This window comes from Thalia democratica, chromosome 1 (genome assembly GCF_965202585.1).
Source record: "Thalia democratica chromosome 1, ktThaDemo2.hap1.1, whole genome shotgun sequence".
Classification (NCBI taxonomy): domain Eukaryota; kingdom Metazoa; phylum Chordata; class Thaliacea; order Salpida; family Salpidae; genus Thalia; species Thalia democratica.
The window spans coordinates 54,426,704-54,442,688 of NC_139165.1; the positions used below are offsets into that span (position 1 = coordinate 54,426,704).

General features: G+C 24.3%; 1 protein-coding gene across 1 annotated transcript; it reads left to right on the top strand.

The window, feature by feature from the left end:
* The first annotated feature begins 7,848 nt into the window (after positions 1-7,848).
* Positions 7,849-10,907, top strand: LOC145846722 (uncharacterized). Its single transcript, XM_082953360.1, has 7 exons — positions 7,849-7,966; positions 8,512-8,631; positions 8,733-8,802; positions 9,109-9,192; positions 9,404-9,570; positions 10,269-10,382; positions 10,523-10,907. Exons 1-7 carry the CDS (start codon positions 7,901-7,903, stop codon positions 10,748-10,750), a joined length of 849 nt encoding a protein of 282 aa, XP_082809486.1. The 5' UTR covers positions 7,849-7,900; the 3' UTR covers positions 10,751-10,907.
* Positions 10,908-15,985: the final 5,078 nt, after the last annotated feature.

The following is a 15,985-nucleotide window of genomic DNA, read 5'->3' on the forward strand; positions in this document are numbered from 1 at the left end:
TTAAAAAAAAAACAATTTAACTTAATAAAATAATAATAGCTTAAAATTTTCAACCTGTGCAAAAGTGTTTTCGTAAAAAATTGACGCCGTGCAAAAGTGCATTTCAGACTCCTACCCGCAATTTACTGACTCTTGTTTTAATATAGGGGCCGACAAGTTGCAGCTCTCAAAGGTTAAAAGTGCAACCCGCGAGAATGTTCTTGTATAACTTTGGAAAAACATAAATGAAAAAACTGTGGACCACGAAGGAAAAATTTTATTTTACATTAAATGTAAAATAATGTAAAGAATAATAAAATGTCTCATGGAAAATTAAAGTGGAATTAGAAAATTACATTACATTTTATGGTGTGTTATAGGATATACTATCATAATCCGGTATACTATCAAAATCCACCCGCGTTCAAAATCCACCCGATCAAAATCCACCCGGGTCAAAATCCATCCGATCAAAATCAACCCGAGTCAAAATCCACCCGATCAAAATCAACACGGTTCAAAATCCATCCGATCAAAATCCACCCGAGTTAAAATCCACCCGATTAAAATCCACCCGGTTCAGAATCCACCCGATCAAAATCAACCTGACTCTAAATCCACCCGATCAAAATCCACCCGGTTCAAAATCCACCCGATCAAAATCAACCTGACTCTAAATCCACCCGGTTCAAAATCCACCCGATCAAAATCCACCCGGTTTAAAATCCACCCGATCAAATCAACCCGAGTCAAAATCCACCCGATCAAAATCCACCCGAGTCAAAATCCACCCGATCAAAATTCATCCGAGTTAAAATCAACCCGAGTCAAAATCCAACCGAATCGAAACAAGCACCTTGTTTATTTATTTCTTTTTAAATCAAGTATCATTTAAACAAATCTCACCACTCTAAAATAACAATCTTAAACAAGTTTTATTTAAAAAACACTTATAAAATCTTGTATTTTTGTCCCTTATAAATTGACCTAAGAATATAAAAACTGTACTACAGATTGAACTTATTTTGTGAGGTTTTTTGAGTTGTTATTTGGTATTTTTGCTTATTATAAGGAATTTTTGACAAAAATATTTTTGTTTTTTTGATTACTGAATATAATTTTGAATAGCTACAGCCGGCAAGCAGCTTTTAAAGGAACTGTTGTTTTTGATATAAGTATAACTATAAGAGCTAATAAAAGTTAAACAACGTCAGGATAAATAAATTAAAGTTTTACTATACAAATATGACTATGTTAAAACTTTTAGAAAACTAAAGGATGTGCCAGAAAAAATAATCTTGTATTATCTCAATCACAATTACACGACAATCAATTATAATTTACTGTTTCTAGGTATAAAATTTGATAATTTAGAACTTTTAAGTAATTTTTAAACAAATAAGTCACACGATATAATTTTTATAAAAACTGAGTATTACAAGTGAAAGCTACCATTTATACTACAAATTAATCCATTAAATTTAGGGGTCAGCAAACTGCGGCCCTCGAAGTGTAAAATTGTGGCCCTCGAGCATGTAAATTTGGTCCGCTAAACAAAACAAAATTTAAATTGAAATTTTCAAAAAAAGAAAAAAAAATTATAATAGTTTGTTTTTAAGTTCCTGAATATCATTTAAAAACCATTTATTATGCTTAAGCCTTAGATGTGAAAAAAGACAGATAGTAAATCTAGAAGTTTTTCTTTAAAGTTTAGACTTTACTTTTCCTTTTAAACAACAAAAGTTTACATACTTGGATAAATTACTTATATAATATTGCAAAGTTTTTTTAATTGGAAATTTTACATGTCTTTAACTTTTAAAAACACGGTGACTGGGTTGAAGTAACTGTTGTACTTTTTTTGTTTCAAAAAGTTGCAACCCGGAAAACTTTAGATAGATTATTAAGGTATTTAAAGGTTTTAAAAGAAAAACTTACACTGTTTAAAATGAAAGTATTAATATTTGTTTATATTTTAACTAGTTTAACAAAATCTTTAAAATTTTAAATACGTGATATGCTGTGCATTAAATAAAAAAAGATTTTTTTTAACTACTAAAAAGAAAATACAAATAAAATATTAGAAATTGATTATAAAAAGTGTACATAATGATCTACACCTGTTTTTTAAACTTAGTTTTTTCAGATGTCACTGAGAGTTGCTTGTAAATGACAACCTGAAATGGCTATCAACAAAATGCAAAAGACTGAAAGAAAGATAAAAAACAACACTTTATGAAAAAGTAATACTACAACCGCAAATATTTTTATTTTCGAAATATGGTCTGCGACCACCAAATGCTTGCCGACCCCAACATTAGTACAACATCCTTGCTTTATTGTAAAAAAAAATTATACTTGGTTTATACATATGACGTAAAAATCAGAAATTAAAACTTAATAAACAAATATTTTTAGTAGAATTTAGTTATCTCATTTAATATAAACTTGACAGCACATAAGTGTTGAAAATAATCGCATCTTGATGTGAATTGTTGATTTTTTTTTTCTAAAAACTAATAGCTAATTTAAAAAAAATTCGAATAGAAAAACATTGGTTATTAAGAAATTAATATAATACAAACTGTAATATTATAAGTAATTGCATTAAAAATGCAACATAAACAATATTATTTTTTGTTAGGAACCTTAAGAGTAAAAGAAAAGCTTGTATATTTTCTTTAATATTTTTATAAAATGATTTTTTTGAAGCCAAATTTTAAGTAAACAAAAACTTACAATATTTCTTTTAAATTAAGTTAAAAAAAGTACTTTGATATTTAAAAAATTGCTTTTGTGAAAACATAACCACATTAATTTCTAAAATTCAAAAAAAAGTATGCATGTTTGTTGATAATTTTGTTTACTTTCATATTTTGCAAAGTTGTAGAAAATAATTGGAAAGTTATTTCAAAATTGTTGTCATAATTAGAAACAAAACCTTGCAACGACAATTAAAATTTTATAAAAATCTAGAACACTAATATACTTTATAAAAATGTTAAACAGAGATATATTAGAGAATGTTTTTTGTTTCGTATTAACCTTCATATATTTAGTTCTAAAACATTTTTTTTGTTTAAAAATTAAGAAAAGGAAAATATCTTTAAAATTCTTAAAATAATTCAATGTTAAAAAATGTTTGAATTATTTTTATCTCACTTTGCTTAAAATGATATTAATTTGGTTTTTAATTTGTGAATTATTAAATATTCAATAAATATTGCCTTAAAATACCAAAAATAAAAATACTTTTTGAATTCAAAAAAATTAAACAGTGTGGTAAAAGACTAAAGAAACTTCAATATTTTAGATGATCAAAATAATAATATTCTAAACAAGAAAGAATTTTCTACACAAGTTGAAAAAAAAATTATTAAACATTTAATATTTCACAGTTTAAAAATTAAATTAGTAACATTGTTAAGCTAAGTAAGATAAAAATAGTTCAAACACTTTTTAAGATTGAATGATTTTAAGAACTTTAAAGATTTTTTTCTTTATTATTTTAAAACATTTATTTTTTTTTAACTTAAATATATGAAGGTTAATACGAAATAAAAACTATGCTCCAATATATCTAGATTAACATTTTTATAAAGTTTATTAGTGTCCTAGATTTTTATAGCATGCATTTAATCAAGATTTTGCATTAATAATATTTTTTTAATTTAAAGTTTTGACTTTCTTTTTAATGTGTTAAAAACTGGAGTAAGAGTAAAAGTTTAGTTTTTAAGTTTTTAAATAAATGGGTTATGTTTAGGGGTTTAAATATTTTTAATTTTATGTTATTACATCTACTTATCTACTTGCATAATATTATAATTAAGAATATTTCCAAAACTTTACTACTTCAACTGATCCTGTATCTTGCGCATTTAGTTTAAAAAGGACATATTGTTTTTGACTCATGCTTAGCTTAGTTACTGTAATGCCAAAATATACAAAACCTTAAAAAATAAGTTTTTAATAAAAAAAATTTAGCACATCTAATACTGTGATTATTTATCTTGATCTTGAAAATTTGAGAATTTTGACTGTAAAGAGTTTATATTTTTATTATTTAATACAAGCTGATCACACTATTTCAACTATTGCAAATACATTGAATATGACATTACTATAGTAATGTTTAAATTTTATTTATTCTTACAATTGTCATTTAAACCTAAAAGTAATAGTTATTCATTTTCGTATACTTTTTTACTCTACACTTGCTAAGATCTTTACTTTTTACTCTAAGGTCACCTAAACCTTAAACCCTGGAAGAACATAGAATTATAAACAAATTTTCATGTTGAGTAGTATAACTTTGATTTGAAACTAAAATTTATCATATAGATAAGAATTTTTTGTCATTATCAATTTTTTCTTAATATAAAACCCATATAAAGTAGCTTTACAGTATATTTTCAATGTTGTTATACTACTTAGCATAGTTTAACCTTAAACTTAAATTTAACAAGACCCAGAAACTTGTACTTTCAAAAACCTGGAACCAATTTCTTAAAAACCAGTAGCCACCCTGTCTAATGTAGTTTCTGCATTTATGTTTAAATGAAATTTCAACTAAAATTGCCATTGTTTCAATGTTTAAAGAATTTTTAAAAATACTAAGGTTAAAGTATTAAAGCTATACTTTATCTAACTGTAGTAATTAATACAAAAATTAATGTTATAAGCCACAAGTTTGATAATATAACCAATAACAAATCACCAGTAGTTGCTAGTTACTAAATTTATATCTTAATTGTAAATTATACAGTAATCTTCCTTTATTCTACCAACATATGTTTCTGTGTGTCAACGAATCAACACACTTCAACTGGCTTCTGTAAAAAAATGATTACTGTAATGAGAGAATAGAAGCATAGAATAAAGTGGGTGTATACATGTTTCAATTCCAATAGTACAAGATTGTCAGATTTTGTTTGGCAGTATTTTGGTAGGTATGGAACCAAACCAGAAATGGAATGGAGCATCCTCCACCATGCCAACAATAACATCAGTAGCGCAAGCAAGATCTGCCAAATGTGCAACCTTGAACAAATGGCAATTTTAGCAGAATATAGTAAACAATTACTTAATAAAAGATGTGATATTTCAAACAACTGTGCACACAATTGACGGTTTTTCTTCAAATAACACCTTGGCGCCTTCTCACCTTTCATACTTTTGATTCACCTTCCACATACACACACACATTCACTTAACATATATTAATATAATTATATATCCTAAGTAACATATAGTTTTATTCATTTATTATTTATATCTATTTCACACAAGTCACTTTCTATTCTCCGAAATTTCATATCCACTTTACCCTCCGACTATAATTCTTCACACCTTTATATGTTAAGTTCCAAGTTTAATTGGAAGCCTGTATTCAAATCACAGATAAACCGTGCTTTTTTACCTACTACGCCCAAGAGAGCTAGTAGGTTTTTTACTGCAGGTTTATACTTAGCATATGACTACCTTGTTGTTTTACATTTTAAATTTCATATATAACACAACTTACTTATTAAATATTTAAAATATCTGTATGGGATATTTAAATTAAACAGCCAACTCCTACTTTACCAATTAGTTATTTTATTAATTATAAAATACAATATATATTTAATTTAGTAAATTATGATTTTATGTATGTCGCTGTAAATTAGTTATCGGTCAGTTCATTGTAAGCCCAATAACAATTTTGTTTTTTTGTGTTTTGGTTTTTCTTAAAGTTTAATTTTTTTCATTTTAGATTTTTACATTTGAACTAAATCTGCTTCATAATTCTATATAACTTTGATTCAATCATTACAAACATTCAATATATAATATACATGTTACATCAAGTTTCTGTGACTTTTATTGCCTTCTCCGTCGTTAAGTTTTATAATGTTTTATTGATTCACTATCTAATGGTTAATGTTTTATTTTTGTTCAAAATAGATTACATAAAAACTAAATTAATGTTCTTTGCAATACAAATTAAATACTTTAAATAACCTCGTTTACATTGTGACATAATTATTAGTTGCAATGAATGTATTTTTCATTAGTTAACAACAATAAATTTTGAATCAGTTATCTTTCCCATTAACGTGAGTTGTTTGTTTATATTGTAATTTGTTGTTTTGTTGTGTAGTTTAGCTTACTTTACTTATTTTAGACTTAATAATCACAAAATTTATATAGTTTTATAACAGTCGGATTTAATATTAAGTATTTTACCTATTAATAACTATTATCTGTAGAAAATATCTTATTTTAATGAAAACATGTATACACCCACTTTATTCTATGCTTCTATTCTCTCATTACAGTAATCATTTTTTTACAGAACCCAGTTGAAGTGTGTTGATTTGTTGACACACAGAAACATATGTTGGTAGAATTAAGGAAGATTACTGTATAATTTGTTTTTATTTATATTCCAGTGAAGTTACTTCACTAGGATTTTTTGTTAGCAAACAATTAAAACTATATTTTGAACAGTTATCTTAATTTATGTTTTTATAATACTTTTTAATATTAAGCAAAACAGTATGTGTTAGTCTAAAAAGTAATTTGCAAGCCACATATTTACTTGCTGATCAAAGTTTGACAATCCTTGGGCTAACATATAGTCAATTTACTTTTGCAATATAACTAGTTTTATAAAAAAGTCTAATACAGCCTACGTAATAAAAATTGACTATATAATTTAAGAGCCTATCTTCTCCTTTAATTTTAAAGATTAATGAACATGTGCCAAAAATCATGAAAAGCTTAAAAATCTAATGGTCTGTACAAAAAATTGCACAAAAATATTTTTTTTGGATTAGACAACACTTAGTTGACAATCATGATTAAGCAAATAATTATAAACAAGAGAACTTTTAGTTTTAATTAGAGCTGAAAACTTTTTTTCAGCTACATATTATGGAAGCCTTATGTGTTCAATCACTAAGGCAAGTTTATGTAAGCAGGAAAAGTTTGTATATCAGACTATACTTTTTAAATCTTTATACTAACTATTTTTTATTACTTTCCTTAAATATTTCAAAAATTGTAGTTGTTTTGTTATAATTTATTTTGTTGGTTCATTGAGTTTGATTTATAATAGTAAACTAAATAGTAAACATTAATATTTTTATTTTATTTTAAGCATACAGTTTGTTTTCAAGCTCTAACTCTATCTACAGTTGATTATTACTTCATATTTATTTTATAAACTTTTAACATTTTGACTACAATATAATTTAATTTCAGTTTCGTTTCAGTTTGAATTACTAAGGTGTTGTTCTTGGAAAGAAAATACTAAACAATAAATAATTATCAGATGTGGTTTTTATTATACTTTTTTGATAGTTTATGCACTGGAAAAAAGCAATTTACTTTTAGGAACTTTTAGTATTTTTGTAAATGTTTTGATAAGAAAAAACTTTTAAAAAAATCTTATGTTCTGTTTTTTAAAAGTTAGTCAAAAGTTCTATTAAACAGAAAAACCTTTAAAACAATTGCTGAAAAACTATATTTTTATTAAATTGTCGTTTTTTCTTATCTGAGTTTGTGCTTTTCATAAAGCCTACTGAGCTTTCTACATTTGTTTCTATCTAAAATTTTATCCGCTTATATATAAAAAGTTAGTTTAAATTTTTAAAAACTTTAAAAGCATTAGTAGTTAAGTATATTTTTTCGTAAAAAAATAAAACTAAATTTAAAGAAAGTAATTAACTACCCCATGGCCTTATTTTAGTTATATTAGTTTGACATTTATGTAATCAAGAGTTAAGCTATTTTCAATACTAGAAGTTAAGTTATTAAAAGTTTTCATTTTTATAATAAGAGTAAAAATAGTGCAACACATTTTAGTTTTAATACAGATGGTTTTGTTTTTTGTATAGAAATAAGCTTAGATTTTGTAAAACATACTTCATTTAATATGGGCTGTGGTTCTTCAAAAACAGCTGTTCAAACTCTTGAAAGCAATCATGTTAATTCTATACAGGTTGGTTTTTGCATAAATTTAAAAGCTTTCAGTAAATTATTTTTGTATAGTTAGTTTATTTAGTTATTTGTCTTAACTAAAAAAGATTGCTCAATTTATTGAAATGTAAAGAGCTTATTTAAATAAAGATGTGAATTTTCGATTATGTAACATTTTAGTTTTTTGTTTAAATTTTCATGCATGAATAAGTTTTTAAATAACATTATAGATAAGCAAAATTGTTATGTGCAGTTTACTATTTTATTTTACTTGAAGAGGTTCCAATTTTGTGTCACCAAAACCTGGTTGTAAATAAAATATTTAATTTGCACATCTTTATTTGAATAGTTAATTTTAAAATACCTTTAAAATAATGAAAATTCTTGAAATTTGTATATAAGTATATTTAAACAAATTTAAACTTTTTGCTAAACTAAAATATATATATTATGATATATGAGTTTTATATTAAAACAATTTTTTTAACAATTTTACCTATTTTTTATTTGTAAAATCAGTACACTTAAAATGAAATAGTTTTAGTTCTATTTTCATAATGTTTTTAGGCTTCATCAAGTTTGTATAATTCAAAAAGTACACCAAAAATTAACAATACCCAAGAAGTAACTAGAGAGACAATAAAGTCTTCAAGTGCAAAGAGTAGAGATAGCGGGATTCAAGAAATGGTAATTTTACTTTATAATCGTTTATATGTATTTTTATATGGGAATTTCATTATTGAATCTCATTAATCATTTTTTTTTGTCATTGACTTTCTTTAATTTAGGACAATTTATCAATCTCTGTCTTCCCTAACTCAATTCCTGATACAAGTAAACAAATATCCTCATTACCAGGTGAGACTTTTTTATATGAAGTTACTGTTTTAGAACTGACATACATTGTATGTATTTATAATATCAATATAATTAATTTACGTGTGCATTTTAGAAAGTTTACTGTGCTATCTTTATATTGTTTTACTTTTGTTATTTTTCAGACTTTTACATTTAAGCCTGTGGTTTATGTTTAAGTAGAAATTTATTCAAGCTGCCAATCATGATTTAAATATTTTTCTAAAAAAAAACATAACTTAATTTTTCTGAAATTAAATAGGTGTACAAAAGCTTTCTGTATTATAATATATATATATATATATATAGCTTCAAAACTAGACACGGTTGTTCATCAGAGATTAGAATCAAAAACTATACTACAAGAACTAGAAGCTCAAGGTTTTATAAAAGGTTTGAATGTTGTCTAAGTGTGTTGTCTAAATATGTTTATACATTTTTTAAAAATATTTATCAATATAATTAGGTTTTAAGTAAGTCTGAATTAATAAGTGTTTAAAAAAGTAGTTTTAATCTTTAACTGATTCTGTATAATTACAACGTTTAGTTTATTTATAAGCCTTAGAACCCTCAAAGTTTTGTTTCAGTTCAAAAATATTTTTAGGCAGTAGGATTAAACGAGACGGAACAGCTTTTGAAGTCAGTTTAGATCCAATAACAACTCCTATTAAGAATGCACCAGCAAGACTAGAAAGACTGAAAAGTAAGAAAAAACGAACTCTGACCAAAGAGAAGCTAGAAATAAAAATGAAAAAAGCCCAAGCTAGAAGAGTAAGTTTAGTTGTAAATGATGGGCATAATGGTCGTTCATTTTGTTTTTTACAAGTTGATTTTTTATTGTAAATTTTTCTCTTAGCTATCAGCTTAGCAAAATTTTAAGTAGTTTTTGATATATAAGAGATCATAGTAGTTGTGCTCAATAGGCTCAAAACAAAAACGCAAAAAATACTTTTTTTTAGATATATCTTCTTCATTTTTTAACTAATCTACTTCAAGTTTTTAAGTCCATTACTAATAATTTTCTTTTTCAATGCAGGATTTTTGTCAGTGTTATAAAATAAAAACTTTATTAAAAAACGTTTTTTTTATAGTTCATGTATTTTTTTTATTTTTCTTTATCAAAAAAATTATAGCATTTAAAGTCTGTTTATATATACAAGGAATATTTCCTGAAAATTTGATGTATTTAGCTCAAAAAATATGGGATAAGATAAATTTAAGTTAGTTTTTAGACTTACTAAATTAGCAATAAAAGCTGTGGTCCATACGTTTGTATTAGAAACTTTTTACTAAAATGTCTATATCTCAAAATTTTTTTTTTTAATCTTGACTTATAGTTTACACTTTTAGCTTTAAAAAAGAATTAATGTTAAATTGCTAAAAATAATGTTCTTAATCCCTATAACCTTAATAGTTGTGTTTAGATTTATAGATTTAAGTTGACTTTAACTAGCACGACGATTTATCAGATGGAACATGAAAGATCGAAATCGCGCATGGGTTCTAAGATGGTGGAACAACGATCAAAGACATCACAAAATTTGAATGATAATCTACAATCTGCAATGGGTGACGTTTTGAAGGTAAGAAAAGTAAAATTTTAATATCAGAGTTATTATTTATTAAGAGATATTAGCATATAATTTTTTTTAACTGCTTTCTATTTATTTGTTCAAAACTTTTGTTATACTAATATAGTTTAATTTTATTGACAAAATTGTAGGGTTTAAATAATGAGGTAAGAAAATCTGCTAACACTCCACCTTTATCGGTTAAAAGCAATTTACACCCTGCTCTAGACGAAATGGGTTCTGACCCAGGAATCTTTACAAAAGATACTATTTCTAGAAAAGCTTCTAGTGGTACATCTTTATTTAACAGTGACGATTTAGAAAGTTTGGATGAGGTCATTATTGGCAACCATGATGATAATGATTCGATTGTCATATAAAGGCTTAAAATACGAAATTAACGCATAACATTTAGCTATACATTTTCATTAAAAATTTTAGTTATTTTTTCACATAATTGATACTTTAAACTTAGTTTTAGACACATTTAATTATTATATTTAAAAAAATATACTTTACTCCTCTGTTTTTTATATTTTAGCCAATTTATATAATTTTTAAACCTATAATAAAAACTTTCTGAAGTTTTCTATTGTCTTTTAGTTAATTATTTACGGTATAACAAGGTTTTGAATTTGTTAAGTTTAACTTTACCTGATAAGAGAAAAAATAAGATTTTTATATTTTATTGTTTAATTTGTATATAGAGTATCAACAAAACTGCCGTTTTATTTCTAATGTATTTAAAATGTTCCTCACTTTTTTAAACATCTTTTATTTTATCAATCTGCTTTTCCCACAATTGCTTATTGAATTTAGATTTTTATACAGCTCCCATTTTTGTAATTTATATAGTTTTCCAGGTTGTGTTTACATAGTTTTTGTTTTAAATAAGTTTAAAAATATTTAATTAACTAAAAACATATATTCTTAGCAATTTGTTTTTCTTGAAATAATTAAAAATACCATTATGTACACTTTTTTTTTCTATAAGATAAATATGTTGTTTTTGTTTTGAGCTTTCCTTAAGTTTGGTTAAAGGAAAAAACTGTTAACTATTTTTTATACTTGTATTGAGATTACTTATTTTTGATCTTAAAGAAATTGATAATAAATCACATAACTTTACACATACAAGTAAGGTTCTAATTTTAAACCAGTATTATTATATTTTAAGCCTAATCTGTTTGCTACATTAACTTGGTGAACAGAAAAATAGTTATAACTTAAGATTTTTTGTGACAATATATGTAATAAATAATTTGTATTTTTATACTAAAAGTTTTCAAGTAACATAACTAATTTAGGGTTTTAATATCGACTTTGACTCCCAAAGTTCTTACTTGATATTTTGTTTAACAGGACCAAAAGAATTTCGATCCAATTAAGATTATTACAGCAGATAAGGAAAGTTAGTTGAATGTATAGCTTTTAATAAAAAACGAAACTAAACATTTTTTTTTTTCAGTAACTGAGATAGAATAGTTTAGAAGAAGATTTCGAATAACAGTTTAGTTCATTAAAAGTTTGATAAAGCAGCTTAATTTGCCCAATATAATGCAGAAATGTAAATTCAGCAGATGTATTAATAAGTAATTGCCAAAAGATTATTTTAGTATTTTTTCTGACCATTTTTTTAAGTTTATGCTTTTATGTCTAGAAAGTTGAAATAAAAACTTTGTTTTTACGAAAATATTTTTGCATTGTTGTAATATTTTAGTTTTCTACTGGACTGCTAGTTTAAATATTTTTTATCAATTTGTTACTAAGCCTTTCAACATGCAGTTAGAATTTTGTTTATCTACGTCTTTTATTTGTTATTTGCTGTCTATTAAATTAAATTTGTCAAAAAATAAATTTAAATCAAAAAAGACAAATTCGTTAAAAAAGTCAATACTTAAATGAAATAAATTTATTACAAGTAGCTAAAGTAGTCATAAAATTAACTAAAACTTAATATTGATTTAGTTTAGATGTTTTAATTTTTTAGTTGGTTATGATGTAAACTGTTGAAAAATGTTTAATAGTCGTTTTCTTTCACCTAAGTAATTACAAAATTTATATCTAGTAGTTAAATTATTTACTAACAAGAAATTATTTTTAAAAGACTGTATCTAGTTTTTGTTTAATTCTATGTTTTAGTTGTATTTTTTTAACCATTGAAAACATTTCGCTACGTTTTTAATATAAAGCTGTTTTTACATGTCGTAAAGTTTAATAGTTAACATGTTTAAATGACATACTTGAGCGTAGTTTATAATCATTCAAAAATTTAGTCAGAATAGCATATTATATGCTGCAAATAATTTACAAATAAGAATAAAAATACTTTCTACCTGAAAATAGTAAAAAAAGACTGTAATGTCTATTGCAGAGTATAATATATTTTCCCAAAACAAATTTTCGTTATTGCCTTCTTTTGTCAAAGACTTTAAAAAAATCGCCGCCTTTATTTCATACGCTCTTTGCTAGTTTTTTTTAACCCTTTACATTTTTGTTTATTTACTATTTATTTCTCCTTGGCAGCCAAAATTTTCCCAAGGGGTCGATATCGCCCATTTTGGGAGAACCTAGTTTAATAGATTAATTGAAAAAGTTATTAATTAAAATAGCTCTATTATATCTGGCAAATTTTATTCTAATAAAACATAATGATTTCTTTAATGTAATGTTTATTATAATGTGTTTAAAAAGATAGATGATAAACATAAGCTTAAACATTTAAAATAAATATAAAGTTTACTATAACAAACTTTTATTTATATGCAAATTTTGGTCTAATATATCATAGGTGAAAGCCTTACTTTAAAAATTCGTGTATTATTTTGATACTTTTATTAGTGTAACGGCTAAAAGAGTTGAGAAAATTTATAAAGGTGAAAAAAATATTATTAAAATGAAACAGTATGGCATTTTAAGTCAAATACGAAGTATAGAAATTTTATGTTAGTTTACTAAGCTAATGTTTTTCTTACACTTAATAAAAAAAACGTAAAAGAAGACTGTGTATTAAGATAAACCACTTTCGAGATATACCTTATTGAATTGAAACTATTTTTCGCTATTTAGAGCTGCTAAAAAAAAAATTGACATTAAATATTTTTATTTATCACTTTTGAATTCAAATTTATTAGTTAATTTATAAAAAACTTTAAAACTTTGTTGATAAATGCAAAGCTTTTCAATAAGTTATTTAAAAAATTTGTAGCTATATGTTCTTAAAGTTTTAGTTAAGGTTTATTCAGTCTGTTAGGGCAATCATGTATTTTTTTGGTATACTTTTTGTAGCAGTATTACATTTAAATAATCTTTCAAAAATAAAATTGTTGGAAATTCATGTAAGTGAATCAGAATTAGATTTTTTACGTATGTGTAACTTAAAACCTTGATATACTAAAAGTTATTATCTTTAGATATGTTACTACTTAAACTATTGTTTTAATAAGAATAATGTAAAAAATCTGTAAAAAGTCTTTAAAATATTTAAAAGTCTTTTAGTTTGGTACTATAAACGTAAAAAGTTAATAAACTTTTTTTAACATCTTCTAAAAACTATATATTAGTTTATTTTATTAAAAATATCTCAGTATAATTTTATTCGTCATTCCTCAAACTTAAAATAAAAATGAGAAACAAAAGTTTTTGATATGTGTAAGTTTTTGTATAACTAATAATCTTCGTAATTTTTATTACTGTGAAATTATGCATGCTTCAAACAATGGAAAGTTCTGCTGATCAATTCGCTCTGCTGATCAATTCGCTCTGCTAATCTCAAGTTGTTTTTAAAATCGTATATGACCTTGTTGCAAATAACACACTAAAAACTTCACATAAACTGTCTTTAAAAATTTATGATTAAGTTTTTATTTGTCAAATTCATTTAGCATAATAGACCTTCAACAAGAAAAAAGAAATAAAAGCCTTTTATCTGGTAGCAATGTTTCGGATATCATCAACAAAAATTATTTTTTCATCGTGTGCAGTCAAGTGCATACTTTTTCTTTCCTTGAAAACTTGTAGCCAAAAATTCAAGATTCTAGCGTTAATAGAGTTTTAAAACAAATATAAATTCAGACTAAAATAAACTTGTGTCAGTTAGCGCGAAGAAATTTGAAGGGTAATTGCTTAGATTAAATTTTGATATACTCAAAAATATAAAACCAACCGTCAAAATAAAAACTATTAAAAACGTGAAAGACCATTCATTATTTTTTCGTAGTTTAAAGAATTTGTTTCGAAGTTTTGTTTTGAGTTTAATTAGTAGTTTTTTTACTTTTCTAAAGTTTTTTTTTGCTATAATAAAAAGTAAACTAGGTTTAGATATACATGTACATTTTGTCGTTAACCAAGCAAACCTACAAAGTTTAAGGGGGTTTGAGCACAAGCAAGAATAAATACAAGTATATATTTAAAATTAATTTGATTTAATAGGTTTCTAAATGAAAACATAGTCTTTAGTTACTCGATAAAATGTTTTTTTAAATTATCTTTAACAGTCCTAGCTGACGTATTCTTCGAAACACCTAGACATGTATTGAACTTTTTTTTTAGATTTTTACTGAATAATGTTAGTAGAACGTGTTCTTTTAATTTATCGAGAGTTTGTCTTAAAATCTAATAAACATTCACGCAATTTTAAAAAACGAAACTGATAAGTTTGAGTTTAACTTATATCAGTTATAACTTGAAATAAAACTGTTTTGTAATACTAAAAGAAGATAGAACGAAAATTTTCAAAAATATGCTGCTTTTTAAGTCTGACAATGTTTGTTTTTTAAAGAAATTTTATACTTAGTTTGAAAAAACGATGTGATATAATCTCACAACAATTTTTTTTATTTAAGTTCGTAAAAATCAAGTCTTTAAAGTTTTTTTAAATACTGAGAACAAAAAAAAAATATAACTTATATTTGCGAGCTACTTTTAATTAGATTATTAAAAAACATTTTAGGTTTTTTTTTTAATACAACCCAATAAATATAGTTTTAAAGTTTAACTTAAGCCTAAATGTTTTTTTTATGTTTTATTTTATTAGAAATATTATAACTGACGATGCCGCTGGAAAGAAACGCTGTATTGTAACGAATTTTTAAAACGTTACAGTTGTATTTTGTTCAAGATTAAGATCCAAGTTGAGAACCTTAACTGTTTTTCTTGATATTTAAAATATATAGTACACTTGTATATGTTTAATAAATACTAAAAAACATTAATTTTAAACTTTTCCTAAAATATCTTAGTAAACATTCTGTCCAAAAGTATAGAAAAACTACATTTTTGTGATAAAAACAAATTATACAGTAATCTTCCTTTATTATACCTTTATTCTTCCTTTATTCTATATTCATTTTTGTGATATCAATTATTTAAATTTTTAGCAATGAAAGAAATTAAAAATTTACCTCAACAAAAGATGTATCAAATTCGCTGAAATTTTACGGAATGCAACTTTAAGATACTTTATGTGTAACATTTTTATTATAAATTATCAATTAGTTGTTACAAAAAAAGTATTTTAATATATTTTTGTACTACAATAACTATTAGAAATAATATCAGATTCTATAACATAACATCACCTTAATTATAAAAAACTTTCTGTTATCTATAAAATT